Source organism: Semicossyphus pulcher, unplaced genomic scaffold (genome assembly GCF_022749685.1).
Source record: "Semicossyphus pulcher isolate SPU_LCO1_2020_fin unplaced genomic scaffold, fSemPul1.0.p SCAF_7, whole genome shotgun sequence".
Classification (NCBI taxonomy): domain Eukaryota; kingdom Metazoa; phylum Chordata; class Actinopteri; order Labriformes; family Labridae; genus Semicossyphus; species Semicossyphus pulcher.
This window is the reverse complement of record NW_027211748.1, coordinates 17601921-17623900: the sequence shown is the minus strand read 5'-3', so window position 1 is coordinate 17623900 and position 21980 is coordinate 17601921. Positions and strand designations below refer to the sequence as shown.

The 21980-nt window shown below is 40.1% G+C and overlaps 1 protein-coding gene across 5 annotated transcripts; it reads right to left on the bottom strand.

The window, feature by feature from the left end:
• Nucleotides 1-345: 345 nt before the first annotated feature.
• ranbp3b (RAN binding protein 3b) lies at nucleotides 346-14147 on the bottom strand. Of its 5 annotated transcripts, none has more exons than XM_069685284.1 (17): nucleotides 14099-14147; nucleotides 11032-11087; nucleotides 10659-10695; nucleotides 10486-10563; nucleotides 10251-10376; nucleotides 7340-7405; nucleotides 7059-7151; nucleotides 6739-6848; nucleotides 6328-6447; nucleotides 5754-5854; nucleotides 5573-5648; nucleotides 5382-5478; nucleotides 4407-4531; nucleotides 4193-4313; nucleotides 3393-3535; nucleotides 1677-1872; nucleotides 346-1536 (listed from the first exon to the last, which is right to left on the bottom strand). In XM_069685284.1, exons 1-17 carry the CDS (start codon nucleotides 14118-14120, stop codon nucleotides 1493-1495), a joined length of 1611 nt encoding a protein of 536 aa, XP_069541385.1. In that variant the 5' UTR covers nucleotides 14121-14147; the 3' UTR covers nucleotides 346-1492. The 5 variants fall into 5 exon arrangements, with proteins under 5 accessions (XP_069541385.1, XP_069541387.1, XP_069541388.1 ...); XM_069685286.1 differs by having other exon boundaries at nucleotides 10305-10376; XM_069685287.1 differs by lacking the exon at nucleotides 7059-7151.
• Nucleotides 14148-21980: the final 7833 nt, after the last annotated feature.

Genomic DNA, 21980 nt, shown 5'->3' with positions numbered 1-21980 from the left:
TCTCTGCAAGTTTTGCGAGTAAACAGTAATCTACTATGGCAGAACAAATCACACATCGATGACTACAGATACAACTTCAACAATAAGTGAAACTCCAAAGAAAAGGAAACAAATTGGACGCTCAGATGAAGGCAAACAGTCTAAAAAGGAAAGCGACCGTCAGCAAGGAAAATCAAGTTACAACCGTGACAAAGGGAGCCAACCAGACGTCTGGTTAAATTGGGAGGTGTACTCCAACCATTACCGATTACCAAACAGAACGCAACTGAAATCTTCAAGATTAGACTTTTAAGTTTGGACTTTGCACTAAATATAATGTTTCCAAAGTAAAAAAAAAATACCAGATGTCAGTCGAAAATGGTTTATTTTGTAAAGGGGGCAGTTGGAGGAGATGAGAAAACATGGTGCGCTACTAAATGATATATTCAAATGTACATGACATTCAAAAAGGTATTACAGTTATCACTCAAATTTTCCACACATGAAATTAAGTCTTCATTCCAATACGTTTTCCAAATGAAAATGGATAAAAAGTTTGTATATTTTCAAAATAAAAAAAATATGTATCAACACAGTAAACCCTCGGGATGCTAAAAAGAACAAAAGAAATAAGTTTCATGCAGAACGGAGACCAATGCGTTAACTTTTGATTTTGAAAATGACAAAAATAAAAAAAGGTGAATGACGAACACATCTTCTTAACTTTGAGAAAAATTTGAGGTGAATCCTTTTGCTCTTTTGTCCTCACATCATGAACTCACATTAGCAGAAACTGCATTGTTTCAGTCTTTTATTCAGTATAATATAGGTCAATAGGAAATATAAGAAACTGCTAATAATGACAACTTGAGTGGTCTTGGCTAGCCATTACAAACAGCACATATGTGTCGAGATACCTCATGAAAATGACGATCCAAAATAAATTACATTTGCCAAACCTAACGCACGGACTGGATGGGATGGGGGCAGGTAGGAGGAGGGTTGGAATCGATGTAGTAACAACTGACTGATGACTAGTCAAATACACTGTGAATGAAGCTCCTCTGGATGTGTGGCGTCCAGAGGGACGACTGTAGAGTGAGTAAAAAGGTCCCAAAGTAGAAACTGCAGTCTTAACATGTGCCATACTTTAAAATGTAGAGGAAAACACCCTTACACTCATCAATATGATGAGCAGAAAAGTCCCAAACCAAAGCTTTGAAGTCTTTATTTTTGCTATCGGGGAGAGGAAAAAATACTCGAAAACAAAAATAAAACACAAAACAGGAGAGGGAGGGAAGAAACGACTCCAGATATTACGCTGAATGCAGAGAAGATGAACTGCACGAGTTGGGTGAGACACTCCGGCACAAGGGGTTATTTCCTGGAGCTAGACTTCTAATATCCAAAAGTACTGGTCTTGAGGACCCATGTTGGTCAAGGGGTGTCCATGGAGATGCCTACAGAAAAATGCCTCAACAACAGCATCTAAGCAGGCTGTCCAAGAGTGACGCTATGTGCTTCCTGCTGCCTGGCTCTCTCCTCCCTCTGAATTACCTGCAGGAAGAAAGTGACAGCAGGTCGACAGGAGTTATGTAAGAGAATGATCTGGATATACATCACCAAACAAACTGCTGATGTGGTACCAACAAGCAAAAAGCAGCAATAAACACACTCCAACGATAAAAATCACTGACTCGTAGCAGGAGTGGAGGCTGAAGCTGAGGCAGAGGCATTGTCTTCCTCGTCACTGTCGTCCTCGTTGGACTGCGGTACCTCGGTGTCAGGGATGGTTGTCGCCGGGGTCTCGGGCTCCTGCTCCGCCCTGCTCTTCAGGGCTAAGATACGGTGATGTAACGCTGCAGCCAGCTGACCTACATCCTTGGAGCTACCCTGAAGACAACAGACACAGAGCGGGAGAGGGCTCAGCTAAACTGATTGAAAGAGAAGTTTCTCACAACACACTGATACATTGTGTGTTTTACATTAGGAACTTGCCAGAAAAGAGGGATTATGCCTTTTTACCACTACTTTCTTTTTAACCTTGCGTTCGCATACACAACCGGCTGAGTCGTGAACGTAATTGTTCACATACTTGCCTATGCACAACACGTATTACTGGAGGACACCGCTAGGGGGCACACCAGACAGCTCAGGCCGCATGTAACTACTGCCGAATTTTTGGGATGCAAACAACAGACATGGTGACGCTCAAGAGGTTACAATTATGTTAATCCTGAGATTACAGCAGAAACAGCGACAGCTTTTGTGAGTTCGATAGACAGAGCACGTTTCCATTAGTCTTGCAGTTTTCCACTTTGACTTCTAAGATGAAACTGATCTGTCGCCAGCTGTTTTGACAGGCATGCTTGTGACTGTGCAATGGCAGCTCTTCTTCAAAACTTTCTGGCTGTTGTCGTCCCTGCTGCTGTCACTTCCCCTCTGCCGCTACACCGCCCCTACCGGTCATGTGCATACTGCATCTCGCTTACACGTAGCGCTAACGTTTGAGAACATGCACAGCCAAACAAAACACGGAACGCGCAGCAGCCATCGTGCATAATCAAACGTGTAGTTAAAAGGAAGTTTATATTCGGCTTAACCCCCACTGAAACTTACGAATGAATTAAAGCATTACTTCTGTAAAAACTTAGTAACAGTACTGTATAGCTGTCATTTTACATACTGAACACATGCTGTGTAATTCCACATTATCCTAAATGACCAACAGAGAATATAACAAAAAGAACAGGAGCAGATATAAAACACTGACACTTATTACTAATAAAAAGGAGAAAATATAGGCCTGTCTTTAATATGAACCCGTCCTAAATTATGTATTGATTTTCTTTGCGGCTGAGGTAGATAAAAGGTCCATATATACCAGTATGTAGTGTAATGTGGCGAGGCAATATATCACAGAGAGTTTAAAATTCTGTTTCAGTATACATCAAAAAACAATAATATACAGAAGATCTATATTAGCTGCTTTCAGTAACAGTCCAATAATCTGTGATGTTAATGTTTACAATATTTGTGCACCTGCTGAAGTTTATCGGACTGTTAAAATCTGGCTCTGGCCATATTGTAGCATTGTGAAGCCACAGCAAAAGCCTTATGAGTATGTGGATTTTACTTATATAACGCCATCTCTTACCGTAGACAGGCAGCAAACACTAACTAGCCATATGTCTGTAGATACAAGGCTGGTGATGCCGTGCCGTTAAGTATTCACTGTGTGAGAGGCTGAATTATGAGAACACTTTCGGTTTCTGTCGTATTTGTGCTGACACGTCTGATTTTATCAGACGTCCCTGCTCTGATAAACTGAGGTATATGGTATTGACAGTCTGCAGCTATAAAGAATGACCCCCTGCCTGGGAAACAACCGCTGGTGTAATGGTAGTACGTACCGATATTAGGAAGACCTTGACCCCCTGGTCCTCTGTGTCCATGGCAGTGATTCGTACACTCTTCTCGCTGGCCTTGTCCACCTGCATCTGGGGCCAAAGTTTAGTGTTGAGGATCAACCGGAGGCTGCCCTGGGTCCTCATCACTGGAAACACAAACATACATGAATGGATTACCGGACTTTAGAGCCATTTGTTTTACTGTTGTGGTTTTCTACATGTCTGTGCTGTGACGTATTGAAAGTTAAAACAGATACAATTAATAGGCCTTTAAGCCCAGCAAATATCCTCTCCATGGTGACAGAGGATGTTGTGTTTTGTTAATCAGCATACAGCGATAAGAAATGTTCTCTACTATTGACCTACGGACTGAAATAAAAGTGTTGTAAAACATTCTTTAAACCAAAAGGTACTAAAGACTTTGGGAAAAGGATGTTTTGTCTTTAATTAAATCTTTTTTCTTCAAAGAACAAAACATTTCCTGCTCCACATTCCAACATTATACATATGCAGTGTTTTAACAGCATGCTGTACTGTTTAGTTCTCATGGGGAAACAGCAGTGAGTGGGCTCCCCCTTGTGTTCTAAATAGGGTATTGTATTGATAAAACCCTTTCTAAGAACCATCTGTGTTGTACTGAGAAAAGTGTTCTCTCTAATCCTCCCACATGTATCTGGCAGAAACCTTTTATTCACATACAAACACAAGCATTCAGTTTTCCCTTTAATTATTAGAGCACTAACACAAAGTTGTCCACATTTCCAACAGTAAGAGTTTATAGAAGTTTCTGCAGACGTTCTTACCTAGACGTGACTGTAGCGTGCCATCTTCTGTCGACGCCATGTCGTTGAGCCTCAGCAAACCTCGACCTCTCTCTATCCACGACTGAGCAGTCTTCTCAAAAACATATAACTTGCACTGCATCTGAAGTAAAAGAGCGACAACAAAAAAGATGTTTATTGCTGTCCGACACATTGTTTTAATTCATGTGTTGTAAGAAGACAGCCCGCCCTCTACCTGTAAAACATTGCTTTCTGATTCCTCTCCAGTTTTGACGTCGACTTTCTCTAAGATGCACTTCTTGGCTGTGGCTTTGGTGTAAGCTGCTGCAGACTCCTCCAAAGACTCTGACACGCTGTTCACTGGGGAGATAAAGTAGAGTGATGAGAAATCTGCACCAAGCTGGAGATTCTTATCCTGAATTAATGCGTCTGTTCAAGAGAGTCTCGCCGTACTCCCAGTAAAAAAACAACTGTCTCTGCAAAATTCAGGATTATCTAGTGCTAAAAGGTGATCATGAAAGACTCTGCTGGCACTCCGTCACTTAACACAGGAGCGGCAGCGGCTGCTGCAGATCATAAGCACTTCAGCTCTAAGCCTGCTTTAATAAATGCCTCTGCAAGAGCAGCTATGAAATGCTGAATTTCTTAACATTGTCACTGAACAAAGAGAGAGGACAGTCTCACCACAAATATTAACTATATTATTATCTCACTCTGTGATGTTGCCTTCAATGTTTACAAAATAACTGACTACTGTTGACTGTGTTCACACAGTGACCTCGGCTTTATAGTAACAGTTTATAATTGAAGCCAAACAAAGGAAATGCCATTCTATAAAACAAAAGAACAAAAATGTGTATAATTATAGCCTCCATTGTTGTATGATGTTCAGCAAACCAGTGGTATGAAATTTGCATCTCAAATTACACATGTGGTATGTATAACATGCACAGATCTTATAAACACAAATACATATTTTGCTTATATTAAAAGACTTCCTGTAAAATAGATAAAAACATTTTAGTCACTGCTTCTGTAAGGATGATAATCTGAATGTTACATTTCTGTACGGCTGTTTATCTAACCAACTCTCGGGTTTTTGTCATTTGTTATCATCACTGGAGTGTCGAGCCGAGTGTATCTCTTCAGGCTATAAGCCGTCAATCAAACACCAGAAACCTTTTGAAAAATCGTGGGTTCATGTTTTTACCCTTCTCTGGGGTGGTTTCCTGCGATGAGGGCTCTGAAGCAGGGGCAGCTGTAACTTCTTTATTTTCCTCGTTTGAGGACTCCCCCTTCGGGGGACTCTGAAAACACAACAAAAGATAATCATTGGAACTTGTTCAAAGCTCAACCATAAGGTTTTAAGGACTCACAATGCAACAGCGTGCAACAACTCACCAGAACTCGTTCAGACATGTTCTGCCCAAAGACAAATTTTGCCCCACTGTCTGTACTGTTTGGGGCATTTTTTGAACTGGAAGGATTGGAAAGAAAAAGAGACATAAGTAAGTTGATGGAAGTGAATCATGGCTTAAGATGAGTTGCTAAAAATACTCGAAGGAGGACACATTTTCATTACCTTGGGGTAGAGATGTATTGTAAGAAATAATTAGTGCCCTCTGATTGAGAGTCCAGTGGCACACTATCCTTTGACTTCTCCTCCGTACTGTTCTCTTCCAACTAGAGGAAAAGAAATGTGTTAGTTTTGGACTTCTACTTAGAAAGGCAAAATAACCTATTGTAAAACACTGCAAGTGAGTGAGCAGGAACCGACCACTTTCAAATTGTCAAAGTATTGTCCAAACTGTGCTGCTGCAATAGTTCCACAGTGATCACAACATTATACAAAGTTCTATTACACACTGTAAAGTTCGGCACAGGAAACACACCTAGCAGGAACAGGAGTCATTAAACACTACCAGAGATTTTCAAAGGAACCGAACCGAGATCCTTAACGTCATGTTAGTCTAAAAATATATAGCACCACAAATTACACATCAAGTGTAGAGCACAATGAAGTGACTTGCTATACAGAGGATCATCTGTAAAAACTCATTCTGCCTTTGACATTTAAACGTGTATATATGTTTGTCACACATTCTTCACGCTCACTGTGTGTCAGAACATTCACAAGTCGAGTGAAACCAACCAACCTTTGCTCTGTCTTTGATATTCTGACCAAATACAAAAGATATTGCTACATCTGCATCCTTCTTTTCTCTTCCGCCTCCGTCTTTGTTACCACTTGCTTCATCTTCCTCATTTTCATGTTTCTGAAAAATAATAAGAAAAAAATCCTCTCGGTCAACTTCATATCCCCCGTCTTTTTTATGATGCAATTTCAGCAGCTTTTAACACTTTTACGAACAGATTCCACTTGCAATCAAGTGATTCTTTTAAAGTTGCATAACATCTTATGAACACAACACTCAATCCACTTCCTCATATCAAAGAAGCATAAAAATAAATAAGAATCTTTAGCTTTTCTGAAAATGCCTTAAGATAGGCCTGTACCTGATACCCAACCCACAATTATTACAGGCTGGTATTTAGCCACTCCTTACCTGTGACTTGGCCTGGTCGGCTGAGTGCTCTGTGTTGTTCAGGAAGATGGACGGGGTCGCAAGTGCCCCATCTGATGACTTTTTCACACCGTTGGTTCCACAACTTGAATCTGAATGAACAGAAAGAAAAAAAATATCCCCTTTTTTTTTTTTTACATGTCCCATAATAAATTTAGCCTGTACAGCACATGTAGACGATGCTAAGGACATGCACTATCCATGCTATTGATATTCAGGTTTAAAGAATGAATCAAATAAGATTTCAGTGATGTTTTATAGTTAACAACTAATAAGTGCAGATGACTCTGAGCTGCACTCACTGGACTCTATATGTGATTTAGAGGGCGGCGCCTGGAGAACTGCAGGGCGGAGGACACTGCGTTGCTGTTCCTTGGGTTTTTGACTTGGGACGCCTGCAACAGAGCCAACTTGTCTCATACTTTTTCAACACAATGAGATGTTCTGGATCACATGTACAAGTCTAGCTGTACCCTTTCCATTTCTAAGAGAGGTCATATCAAAAAGATGCAGTCTGGGCACAAGTCTTTTTTTTCCCTTTCAATAAAGTCAGTGTGAGAAAATATGAACCTCAAACACTGACCTGAACTTGGTGCCTGTCCGTGTATGAGAGTTGGTGGCTTCAAACGGAATCCCACAGGTTTCTCCTCTGGTGAGACGGAGCACAAGACGGGGCAGACATTAAACAGAGATCCAAGAGTCACGCAGCAACTTAGAAAGGGTACGTTCCTTCTGTCTTTGCACCTTCCTAACCAAAGGGCCCATCACCACAGCAACCCTGGTACAGATTCAAGAGTTTTGATGCGATCCAACTCCTGCGCACTGCTTGGTCGGCTCTCGGGCCTCTGATCTTTTTCTAGCTCTCACTCTCAATCTCAGTGGCTTTATTAGCCTGACATGACCTGCTCCTAATCAGTGAGCTGAAATCCCTCTTAAAAGCACCATCCCTTTTCTTTTTCCATAAGAGATTTAAAAGATCATTTTTTGTGTCTCACAAACCTTTATGTTAAACAAAATGTCCTTTTCTAATAACCTGTGCCTCATTTCATTTGACCAAACTTAATTCTTAAGAGAAGCGCACAGGACAGCGTCGCCAGTACAGTACAGTCATCTAGGGATGCTGCAGTGGGGAAATTTTCCCACGGGTTAATAAAATCGTGACACCACCAGTGTTACCGATTACACCGGGCATTTAAAAAAAAGTAATTGATGACGCTCAATACATGTAGAGCACCTGGCTCAATAAGGTCGTGATCCGTCCACATCATTACTTCAGTCCGCTATCACCCGCACCCTCCCTCCCACTGCGCCCGTGCTTTCCCCCTCTCAGCGCTGCGAGTCCGCATCAGTTTGCATTATATGATGTTTCTTAAGGTCTAATGAAGGTGAATGAGGCTCCTTGTATATTCATATTTCTATACGCCCAAAAAAGGCAAAACAACGGTGGGGGCGGTGGGGAAGTTATGCAATCGGTGGGTGCCTGAACACGGTGTAACACCGGTAACACCAACTACCGCGGCAAGCCTTCCGTCATCCTGCCAGACTTTGCATAGTTCTGCAGGCAAGTACTTTTACCTTAAATCAGTGTTTTTCATTTCCAATATTTTCATCTTTGTTTCCACTTTCAAAAAAGTGCTTTTATGTAACATGCTAAAAAAAGGTTATTATTTATGCCCTGTTTATTCACTCATGATGACGCTCTCTGGACAGCTGTGTCACTTGGTGACATCACCCCTGCCAATGCCAACTCTAAACAATTGAGCTGTTGCAACCGATCAAACTCACCCCAAAAATTGTTACCAAACATTTCAACTTCAATAAACTCACACAGACACATTTGCAATAGTTTTTAAGTCCCACAGGAGCACCTAAATACTTGTGTTTATCTTGCCTGTACTAATCAGTCCTGTTGTAAGTCAAATACTGATATTGATATCTGAATGGCTTCCCTGGCAACTGGTGCAGTTTTGCATTTCTCCCTTCAATGATGCACATGGTGGTCAGAAACAAATATTCTGTCTGAGATGGTGAACAACATGCAACCCACAGAAACATGTCGGACCCGCAGAAGATCCAAAACACCAGCTGCCTAAGCATGGAAATGAGACCCCAACCAACTCTGTGTGTTTAGGATCAAACCTACAAACATTCAGACCTAAACTAAAAATTATATTATATACAAACTAACCATTCAGAGAACAACCATTACACACTCACCTGACACTTCAACAGGTACACCAGTACATTCTCATGTGATCAAATAGAACCGCTCCGACATGAAATCCTCTTAAACGAAGCGTTAAGTTTTTCATTTGTTCATTGACACTGTAAGAAAGATTATAATTCTACTCCATGTTTATGACTGAGGTCAGAGTGGGTGGTGGTGTTGAGCTGGAGTGCATTATATTGTGCTTTCAAAAATTCTGCCCCTTTCATGTTTGCAAAATAGGGCGGACAAAACCTCTCAACATGATGTACAGACGACAACCTCTATAATAAGCATAATGGAGAATTACTGACTTCCTGACAGTGTCGATAGAAACTGAACATTATTATACATGTAAAGGTAGGATCAAAGGCAGAGCTGTTCAATTACATCACATTAGATTGTACAATAACACCTAATGAAGTTGCCAGTGAGTGTTTTGTAAAGCCCAAACAGAACAAGGCACAGCAGCCCACAAGCACAGAACACAACTGGCCTATAATCCCTGATAAACTCCTCCTCTATGTTTACTGGCACTTAACACTGCATCCAAACACCAGCTCATAACATTGTGGCATTTTACAATACAAACCCCTCTACATAGCCAATATCAATATTGGTGTCATAAATTTGAACAAGCTAAACTTGGCAGCTCAAAAAGCCAAAATCCAGAACAGAACTACATTAAGTACAGGCTTGCTCACAGGTCACAACAGGTCATAATGTTCCCACAATAAAAAAGGTTTATTTAAATAACTGGGCATGATGAGAAGCTTCTCTTAATCAAACTGAACAAACAGGCTTCATCTTTCTCAGCTCGGTCGAACCCAACACAAACTGACACAGACCATATCTTAAAATCATCATCAGAGTCGATCCAGTAATTCAAAATCATTCCTGAAAAATCCACTTATTCCTGTTGAATTTGGCTGTGTGTGGAACTTGTGCTAGCGTTCTGTAACTGCATTTATTTTTCTCCGTTCATGAGTAACTTCAGACCTCCATGGCAGATACTTTAAGGGCTAGCTCAGAAGTAAAATTACCACATGAAAGTTAGAGCTTGTTAGAGTGAGAGGGTGCATTTGCAGGCAGAGGATATGCAAAACTGACATTAACCATAGAACTATTGACGTCATGACTTCAGAGACACACACATTTTTTTGTGACACACAACGCTTGGGCACTCAAGTTATTATTTGTTCAGTTTATACAATTTATCATGTTTGTTGCCCAGTAAAAAGACAATTGAAAAATTACATGTTTGACCTTTAAAACAAAAGATTCTTACTAGAAGGGGCCTTTAAGCTGTTCAGAGAAACTAATGGTGGTCTTGATGCCTCACCTGGCTCAGAGTCAGAGTTCCCAGTCGGGGACTGGCAGAAACTTGAGGGCATGAATACATTGTTCTTGGGAACTGCAAAGTAGCAAACAGGCATTGCACTCAGCATACAAATCAATGTGTACACCACAAGCAAGAACCAAGAGAAACACAAATGCTCTGCTTAGTCACAACGTGCCCTTACCAGAATGTGGGGGTGGGAACGAAGAGGTCCTTTCCCTTTTCACAGGGGGGCAATAGTTTCCCTCGTCTTTATCTGAATCTGAAAACGGTAGAAAAATATTCAAGAAGTTCAAATACATTTTTGATGAAGATAAAATGAACAAAGAAAGTGGCCAGTTTCAATGTTAGATTTACCTTCTCCATCCTCTGCACTTGAGCCCTCCGCAGATCGCTGCAACAGAACACAACGAGTTTATTAGCTCTTATTAAGAGTAATCCTTCAAAATAAAACACACAGCATCTTGCTTCACATTAGCTGTACTCAGTCTCTGCAATAAGAAAATTGGTATGAATTCAAGACAAATGTACTTTAAGTCAAAATATCTTGACATTTCATTAAGCCTTGTTAACAAGTCTGCTAATCGCGAAAGATGTAAGATCAAGAAGTCCTCTGCTAAATGTGCTTCTCAAAAGCGCAGTCCAGACTGAATATGAGCAGAAAAAAGTCTGCAGGATCGTAAAATGTGACTGCAGCCTCATTTAATACTTGAATAATAGAGAAACTTACCTTCTGTGCTTTATCTTTTTGGAAAACAAACACAGGGGGCGCTATGGCAGGCTTGTCTGTTAAGAGAAGATATAGGCTAGTCATCACAGCACCAGTTTAATGTCTAAAGCAGTCCTCCTTGTTTGATTCTTTTTAATGGTTTGCAATAGAAAACAAAATAGTGATGGAGTATTTATTCTGTGCCCTCTATATTTCTCTGCTGCAACAGTGAGTGCATGAGCGTTGATAAAGCTATATGGTTATGTGCATAAGTAGTTATCAGCATAATCATTTAGTTTCAATGCACAGTGATAAACACAGGCTAACATGGTATGCCAAAAGCAATCCCAAATAATAGGTTGGTGCACTTATACATCCTATATTTCACAGAATGTATGGCAGGTAAAGATTTGGGTCACAAACCAAAACAAGTGTGAAGGTGACAGAAGATAAACAAACCTTTCTATAACGCTGAATTATGTCAAATTGAGTTAAAGGGTTAGCTCAGACTTTTTGAAGAGAAGTTGTAAGAGGTACTTGTAAGAGGTACTTATGAACAGTAAAATTACTGCCTACAGCAGATGGCAGCTGAAAATATTTAAAATATAGTGCAGTTAAACTGATACTTGTGTTTTCTCTATCTCACTCTTTAGTTTTCAGTATGTTTTGCTTTAGTGTTGACCTCCATCTACTGTAGGTAATACACTGTGTATTGACAAGAACCTCATACAACCCAACATCCAAAAACATCCAACATATCCCTTTCATGTCAGAAAGTCAAAAGACAAAGTAACTCTTTAGACTATAATTAAGTTAATCCTGCAATCCTACTGGTACCAGAAGAAATGCAATCAAATTATGTTGACATAAAAGGAACAACTGTCAAATACCAAAATAGTATGAAAAAACGAATACCCCATGTAATACAAAGGCATCAAACTTCCAGTTATTCTACATGGTCAGAAACAGAAACTGTTCAGAACACTTATTATAGTTTTTATCTTTATTTAATCTTTCATTATGGTTTTTGATTTCAGTGTAGTTTTACGAGTTCATAAGTAGTTTTATATCTATTTTGAGGAACTGACTAGTTTTCGTTTAGTTTTTATTTAGTTTTCGTGTTAGTCTTAGTTTTTCAGGTATTAAGAGGAAAGCTTTGATTTAAGGAAGCTGAAAAGGGTAGGATGAAAGAATGCATGACATCAAATATGATTTTCATTAGGCCTTTTTAATAGGCAAGTGTCTCTCGAGACGTCAAACAGAGCAGGACAAAGTGGTATAGCAACCACAGAGTGAATCAATTTTAAAAATTGTAGTTTTTATATCAGTTAAAGCTCCTGTGAGGAACTTTCGGTTTTAGTTGATTTTGACACCCCCTGTGGACAAAGCCGTACCTCTTATCTCTTTGCTGGTTTTTTCCTGTACATGCCTAAATGGTTTTTAACAAAAAATGTCTTTCTTTAAATGTCATATGTATCACTCACTTAAAATTTTTGTCCTGGAAAAAGTAAACAAAGGCTGCGTGCAGTTTATCACTTCGTTTGACACCTACCCCCTGCCAGCAGTTTCAGGCATTAAAAATAATGTAAAGAAATAATTAGTCTTGTTGCTGATGGTCTGGTTTCCTTTTGTAGGTCATATAGAGTCATCAGAATTAATTTCACTCTGTTTCATACCCAGCAAAAAACTCTTCACAGGAGCTTTAACGAAATAATTTTTTCACTGCTAGTTTTAGTTTTCATTCACTATAATAACCTTGCTTCAGAAAGTGAAACTGTAGCCATCTTTGTAACCAAAACGGGGAATTAATTCAATCCACATGCTTCATATAAAAACCTACCATGTATAACAATCGGCAGGCCAGTTAATGATATGATGTCACCTCTGCCCACTTAACGCGTCTACCTGCACACGGTAACCTCTGTAATCCTATAATGTTAGCAGACAAAGGTTTTCCTCTGTCTGGGCTGGGCCTGTTACACTGAGCAGGTGTAGCATCGTTGTGAGCCGTGCAGGGGCATTAATGCACGCGCTAACAGCAGAACAGTAGACAGCACATATGCACAATTGTTTACTGGAGCGGCATTCAACGTCTTTATCACAACCCCTTACTGCTCACACTGACTGATTATGGATGAAACACGTTTATTGGCTGAAAACATGATAATGTTGTGTGACCTATATTTAACAATCAGCTTTGTATTCATGTGCGGCTTACAGTCATCTATGTTGACTAATGTATGTATGAATTCCAGCATGCAGCATGATACTCGCTGCCGAAATTCAAGCAGCCCGAGATGTTCCCGGCTTATGTTAACAAGCTAGCACTAACACTATCTGACCCGCTCCAGGAAATAGCCCGCGCCGCCGGTTGTTCCCCAAAGCCCCTGAACGTAGCTTAGCTTACTGGCTATAGTTAGCTTGCTAATGCGCTCGATCCAGCATGAGTCATCTCGCTTGACAAGCAATGACACAAAAATTCTCACTGAACTCCCCCACAGCAGCAAATCATCACAGTGGCAAACACAATAGAGCTGAAAATGAAGATTATACAGGAAGCAGAGCTTTGTCTCGTGCCTGACGTTTTTCTCTCTACGCGCCTAAATGAACGTCAATCCTGCAACTGATGCTAGCTTCGTTACACTGAATAATAAGCGAGTTATAAACCAATATTACGTGTTCAAACACTCCTAACCTGTCTTTCTTACGAGCAGTGCTTTTGTTCGTTGGCCTTGTAAGCTTTGGTTTACATCCACATTAGCTCCTTTAGCTCACCACAAATGGCAAAACACACAGCCTATAAATAGCCGGGTGCTAGCGTTAGAAGCTAAGCCAGCTAGCAGCAGGCAGCATTTGAGGGCGTTCCGAGACACTCCAGGTATTACCCACAGCCGAGCCGTTAGCATCGTTAGCCTGCATGCTAACGTTTCAGTCTCGTGAACGCCGCGAAGCCACAATTTTCCTGAACTACATAATAACATGCGATCGAGCAGCTTCCCTTATGGTGTTAAATCTGTAGACAATGTTTAGGCGCCGCTATTAAGGGCACCGTATCTGTATTGTTTTTCTTATACTGCCACTTACTCACCTTCGTTTGCCAAGTCCGCCATTTTACTTCACGCTCACACACCCACAACCCACCGCGCAGATAACACAGGCTGAGGCAGAGATGTTTTCAGTGGCAGTGAGCACATTGCCGCCGTTTACTGAGGCAGTGAGCGACCCCCTGACCTCCCCTGTGCCCTTCAATCAACCACAAACATTATCAGATCGTTGCTGTCACTAGGGTTAGTTTTATTTACAATTTTTGTTTCATAAAGCCTCAAAGAACAGCTAATTGTTAGCTTGGATAGCTTAACCCACTAGAACAGCAGCGCCTCGGCCCCTAAAGAAATATTCCATGTTTTGGTACACATATTCAAAAAATGTTACGATACATAAAGGTCTTTGAGTAGCATGGGAAAGATTATGAAAAAAGTGAGTTTCTTGAGAAGAAAAGAATAATAATTTTAGAGCTTTCAAACACATTTAAGTAGGGATGCGCGATATTGGATATTTTGCTGATATCTGATATGCCGATATTTTCGAACCCTTTTTGCCGATTTCGCTACTGATATATTAGGCACATGTTTCCGCCTAATTGCAGAAAACATCAAGTCTCCCCTGTAGTGGAATTGATATCATGCCTACTCTTTTGTAGTGGCCCACTGGCAGATGCAGAAATAACATAATATAGTGCTTTTTATTCACTGGACAATATAAGAAAACTACCTAAACTTGTGTTATGTACAAAATGCCATATTTATTTGTAACATTTCTTTTCTTTTTTATTTCTTTTTTTTAGGGAATCATTAATCATTTAGGCATAATTAAAGCGTTGTTTTATCAACAGAAAATATATTGATATGTCATTTTCAAGCCATAATCTGCAGATACAGATAACGTGCCAATAATATCGTGCATCCCTACATTTAAGCATTTCCCTCAGGAGGAGGATGGTGTCAGTTGAGTTGGGGATAAGTTAGTTGGCATCATCATTGTGGTCAAGATGACTGAATGGCATCAAGGGAGTCCTCCAGGCCTTGTGGGATAAGAAAATAAGCCAGGTGGAGGAAATGTTTCACGGCTGTAATGGTGAACAAAAAGAAACACAGAAAAAGATGTGCCAAGAGAGCAACAATACACAAGCTAAAGAGCAGCTGAGATGTAACGGTTTGTAGGTGTCAAAGGTCACATGAATACCCACTCAACTCCTCCCTCCCTCTCTATTTATACAGCATACATTTTTATATAGTTTGTTATAGTGATATCTTGTGCTATGTTATACTAGACTATAGCCATACCATATTATTAATACATTTTCTTCAATGCTATGGGTATTTTTTAGGTCTGTTATCATTCAATGTAGCCTACAATCATAGATAGACATGGGCCTACAAAAAGGAAATGAGGCATATAGTATATATAAATTTATGTTTGCTGTTTACATATAGCTACTTGATGATTCTGCAACTTATAACAGCGCTGTCACTTTAACTTGCACATAGTTTTAGTTCTACTCACCTCTTATAATTTATTACTTTCTTTATTTATCCGTATTTATTCCTGCTGCAGCAACTTAATATCCTCTCATAGGATCAATCTCATCACGTCTGAATGTATCTAATTCCGTCTTTTTCTAAATAGGGCTCTCTCCTTAAAACCTTCACACATTGCGGGTTATTCTATTCTTAGTCACACAGTTCACAAGATAATTTTTACATGACGCATTACTTGTTTATTTACCTTTCCAGTCAGCTGTAAGTCTACAGCCTTCCTCAGAAGTCACAGTGCGTTACTGTTCTGGTGGTGATATTTAGTATGACAGGCAATAATGTGAAGGTACACAAACAAAGCATAGCTCACATGTCATACATTCTGATTGAGTTCTTTTTTTATATAACATTATTAGACACCTTACATCACAAAAAATAAAATCAGACATGATGTTCCACTGTGATGGATTAATGTGCGTCATTATTAGAAAGAAAGACAGGAAATAAAGCAAACGCTTTGGCACATGTTTGATGTTTGATGTGGCAATGATCATGGTTTTTTTTACTAAGCAGACTCAATTTAAGACAGCCCATTGATTTTTTGTGACCACCAAAACCAAAAAAGTGTGTATACTTCTAACAAACATGTGGAATACATTTCCCTCCTTATAAAACAATTGCCAAATCCTGTTTGAATGTTTTGAAACAATCTTTGTTTACATGAGTTTACACTGTCCTTCTCCTCTTTTACTGGAGTATTGGTGCCTTTATGGAAGCCACATTTACTCTCCTGTGAATCAAACGCGAACACATTGTAGACTGTTCTGCAGTCCTGACTGGTTCCCAGATAAACAGGCCAGCCTGATCTGATCAAACCCAGGAGTGCCTCATGATGAGACATTTCGGGACATGAACAAGGAGGAATTCTGGACATTAAGTCAACAGTTTTCATGTGGATGTTTGTTGTATGAAAGTTTTGCGTTGTGTACAGACTGTCTAACCTGCTAATCAGCTGCTTTGCATGTCATCTTTTTAAATTAAGCCAATGCAGTTCCCCTCACCTACCACCAGAGGGCAAACTATCATTTAAAGCCAGAGGTAAGCCTCCTTTGTACAGTAAGTAAGTAAAGCTTTACTTTTAAAGCACTTTTAAAGGACTTGGTTATAAAGTGCATTACAAACACAGGAAAACAAAACAAATAAAAAACAAAAAAAATATATAAATTATAAAATTAAACAGAATATAACGAGAAACAAACCAAAGAGAGAAGAAAAAAGTCCAAAGATTCAGCAGATCTAACAGATTGTGGAAGTTTTTTCAAAGGTCTGGGCCTTTTGTTTCACAATTTCAGTGTGGGATGTATAGAAGGCCGAGATGAATTTCCGGTGTGGACAATTATCACATACTGTATAGTTTTCTGTTTCTGCATCGGGGGAACTCTGCAATGTTCACAATAAGTGACTCAAACCCAACATGTCATTTTAAATGTCTGTCCTCCTCTTCTGCCAGTCTGCTGCTAAGTTGGGCCAAAGTCCTTCACCAGGAGGTGAGCTGTGTATGGCTCGAGTTTGTATGCCTTATTAAAAAGTATTATTTAAACAACTCTTGGCTGCTTAGCTTGAGTGTAAAGTAAACAAAATCACAATTTTACTTATCTTTAACGGCAACTTTTATCAGGATTTTATCAAGATCACCATTATATTTTATCAATGTCTTAATCTTTATTGCTTCTCTGCATGTATGTTTGTGTCAGTATAGCATTTTCCTGTTGCTCTGCACGGCCTGCACACCATCTTGAAAGTACTTGTGTTTTTGTTTTCCTCTGTAGTTATCTTCTGTCTGAATCATCACATCATTGGTTGTAAAAGAAGGACGGCAGTCGAGAAGTATCAGCTTGCACGTTTAGATAAATGTTTATACATGTGTATTTCTTATAAATAATTATATGGAATGTATTAAAATTACATAAAATTAAAATATTTTTGTGAATCATTTCTTGCACGTTTCCCTTTTATGAAATAACACATAACAAGACATAAACCGATCAACGGTGTGATCTGATAATTACATGCCTTTTTTACCTCCCGTCTGGACTACTGCAGGAGTCTTGTCCGGGATACCCAGCAAACAGACAGGCTCCAGTATGTGCAGAACTGTGCTGCCAGGGTTCTGACCTGCACCAAGCCCTGGCAGCACATCATCCCCACCCTCATCCACCTTCACTGTCTCCCGGTCAGGTCCCGCATCTCCTATAAATTCCTCCTTCTCACCTACATATCCCTCCATGCCCAGACTCCAACATTACCTTTCTGACCTCCTCTGCTCATACACCCCGTGCCGGAATCTGCAGTCCTCAAACACGGGCCTGCTCACCACTCCCCACTTCCGCCTGCAGACTTTTTATGGAGAGAGCCTTCAGTGTGGCAGCCCCCACCCTCTGGATCTCTCTCCCTTCTGAGATCTGCTCACTTTGCTTTCTTTCTTTGTACTTGTGTTTTATTTGCTTTTCTTTGAACTCCCATGTAAAGCGACCTCGGGTTTCTTGCAAGGCGCTATATAAATAAGAACTTAAAATCTTAAAGAAACTATCTGTATTTTGTCTCCATTCTTTAAGACCGGCTGAATTAAGTTGTCAGTACATTAGTCAGTCAAGATTTATTCACATTTACACACCTTGACAAATCCTACAACTGACGTGTGTCCTGGATCTTTTTTTTAATACCACCTAAATCAATTATTATCATCTGCACTTTATGAGGTGTAATTTGGTATTATCTTTAAGTCATGCGATAAGGCAATCGTAAAACTCCCAGCTGCGCTCTACTGAGGAATTAAACACATTTAGTCATCATCTGGCCTCCCCTCTCCCTCCTGTAAACACAATGGAGGTCAAAAAAGCAGCTACATAAACACGTATGAAGACTTTCCATCAGAAAGTGACCAGATGTCAGATGAAGAGTGGAGCAAATACAGCGCAGATATAAACAGAATAAAGTTGTTTGTGTTGTTCCTTCAATTATGGTTAAGCACGACCGAATAGCGCGCATTTCACAACAGTAAGCATTGCACAATCCTGACCGAGGTTTCAGAAAGAATCAGACTTCACATTTCCCTTCAGGCACATCTCAAACAAGCCACTGCATGTGTTTGTACAGAATGTGTCAGGAGGGCTTGGCTTGTTCTCCGAGACGGTACAGTTTCACTTTTTCAGACGATGTCCAACGTCCACTGCAGAGTCAATGAGTCAACATTTTTATTGGTAGCAGGCCAGGAAGCTGGATTCTCGCCAAAACATAATTATACCACAGCTAAATGCTTTTTTTATTGTGCAGGACAAATTTATCTCTGGAGAAATTTAGTGTCGCAACTTTCCGGCAGGCAACGTAATATTGTTCAGGCAGCAAGCAGCCCTTCTGTCCTCCTGATGTGTGTGACGCGTGTATAATGATGTGTACGTGCTTTGAAGACCACCTCAAACACTCTGTTACAAAACAAGCTTCTTTCGTATGTTTGTAACTAACACTTTCAGACAAAAACCCAGGGGGAGTTACTCTGGATGAAAACAGAGCTTATTACGACACAAACATTCCTCTGAGACGGTGTGATGTTTCATCTGAAGAACAAAGCTGCAGGGATGTGTAAATACAGCTGAGGTTGTAGCATAAGATTGTAGCTTATGACGCACTCACAATAATGCAGAGGAAGACTGGCAAAAATGGTCAATTTAGCGGAACAAGGGACCAAAGATGTGGACTTAAGACTTGGTGACTTGGACTCGAGTCGACTGGAGTCACTGTTTTGATGACTTGCGACTTGACTTGACAAAAAATAAATGACCTGAGACTCGACTTGGACTTGCAATTCATGACTTGAGACTTGACTTGACTTGAGGCTTGATGACTTGCGTGTGTTCATAAGTTTGAATGTTAGCTGTTAAATATAAAAGTATAAAATTCAGTGTTGTCAAGTTTCTGTCTAACTATCAAGTATGTACGCAGCGCACACTGAGAATCATGATTGGACGACTCAAAAAGCTCCCGGTATGTGATTGTCATGATTAGATGACTGGCTGTCAGTCAAACTCCTCGCTATGGTAACGCACGACATCAAACCCCCCCAGCTACCTGATGTTTTCCCCCAAAGAGAAGTCTCATCAGTCGTACTCGTTACTACTCAATACGGTCTCAGAGCAGACCATCAACATGGCTGCGTCTGTGCCAAGATAATACAGATACAATTCATTGTCATACTTTTTGAACAGGTTGTATAAATTGGCCAATAATATCATCATTAGACGAGCTACTAATACCTTGTCTTTTCTCTTTATAAAGACCGGACACTACAGGTAAGAGTGCTGCATCTTGGGTGGAAAAAAAAGTGACTTGACTTGGGACTTGACTTTCCTTAACTAAGGACTCGACTTTACTTGACTTGACATAACCTGTGACTTGACTTGACTTTACTTGCTCTATCTGACCTAATTTACAAGTTAAACTTGAACATAGCAATTTACATGAATATAGGACTTCAGTGCAAAAACACAGATTAGATATGTTGTTGTTCAGTTTCAGTTTTCAAATGACTTCATTATGGTGTTGTGGAAATCTGAAAATCAAATGAAGCATGCTATAAGAGAGGAGCTTTATTCCTTTGCAAAGAGACAACTGCATGCAACAGAGTCATAAGCAGAAGGAACACATTCAAATTTTCCGCTACGATGGTTAACATTAAAAACAGATTTAAAAACACTTTATATTTATTGCAGCTCAGTGAAGGAGCAGGAACTTCAGCCTCCTGGGCAAAAGTCAGACGCGTCACACCCACCAACACATCACCCTCACATTATTTACCGCTTTGATACATTAATTGCACATGACTTGCAATGGCACTAAATGAGGGCACTGGAGGTGAACTCATTCGTCTGATCTGAATTTAGTTCCTTGGATATAGGGCTGTGTCTTTAGTGCGTAAACTCTGTTAAAGTGGCCACACATCACGTTTTGTTCCTTTATGAGAAATCACAAATGTATGCTGAGTTTACACCAAAGATTTCTCAGCATTTTTGGGAAAAAACATCTTGAAAATGTACTTCAAAATGAGTACTGGAAGGTGTCTTATAACCGCCCCACATTTCTACAAAACTGCTTCCCTTGGGGCGCGGGGTTTAGCTCGGTTGGTAGAGCAGGCACCCCATGTACAAAGGCAACAGCCATATGTTCGATTCCAACTTCTGCCCCTTGGTGCTTGACTGCCCCAGTCTTTCTTCTCTACACTACTAATGAGGGCGAAAGGGCAAAAAAACCCATCAGTTATAACCATTGGTTTACTCTTTCAGGGTTTACTGTCCCAACCTGTTACAAATACTGTCCATTGTTTTACAGAGTGATACCTCCTCATGGGAACTTTAAAACTACAGTGGATATAAGATAAGATAAGATAATCCTTTATTCGTCCCACAACGGGGAAATTTACAGGGAAATCAAAGATTTTGTTGAAGCTCATGCAGGCCCACACGAACAGGAATGCCTTTCATGTTGGCGACTCCACAATATTTCCTCGCCTACAACAATCAGGGCTAAGCAATAAACTCATCACCAGAACCATTTCAAATGAACATAAGTGTTCTCTTTGCACACACACGCTCCCAGCAGTAAACAAACTGATTTTTCCTTTCCTCTAACCTCTAAGTCTGTCATCAGCGCACCAGAAACATAAACTCCCCCTGAGGCTGTAAAATCAGTACAAAATGAAATTTAAGCAATTGAGACAAATTCTTTTATGATGGTTTTATGTTCGGTTTAATTTTACTTTGCGTGCACATGCAGTTTATAAATGGATGGTTGCAACAGGAGTTAAGGTTAAATCAATCATTCTTCAGTCTGCGGATGTGAGACGGCTTTGTCTTTATCTCTGCTCCAGCTCTTTCTGTACCTTTGCCAAAGTAAAGTTTCTAACACACTGATTAATGCGGACATCTTCTTTTATATGCATGCAAAGTGACAGCAGCGCTGAAGCTATAAAACAACATATCACATTGTCTGAAAGGTATGATGAAGACAACATTGTATCATTGCAACGCCTGAGTCCAAGCTCTCTTGGCAGTGGACCATCATCTCCTGACAAACGGCATTAATCCATCAGGATATTTCTGACATGCAGTCATAACCAGGAATACAGATAATACCAGCCAACTTTATGGATTTTTTTTTTTTTTTTTACGTTCCAGGTTGTTCTTCCAACAAAAAATCTGATCTATTTTATGCTGTGCTTAGATCAAACCTGCATGGCCTGCAGCGAGCAAGACAAGAATTGTGCAGAAAGACTGAGGCAATTTGTGAATAAATCACTGCAGAGCAAATTTTTATGTACTGCTGTAACACCTGGGTGGCATTTAGGAACAATAAGATCTGAGATTCTTTCTGTAGGACGCAATG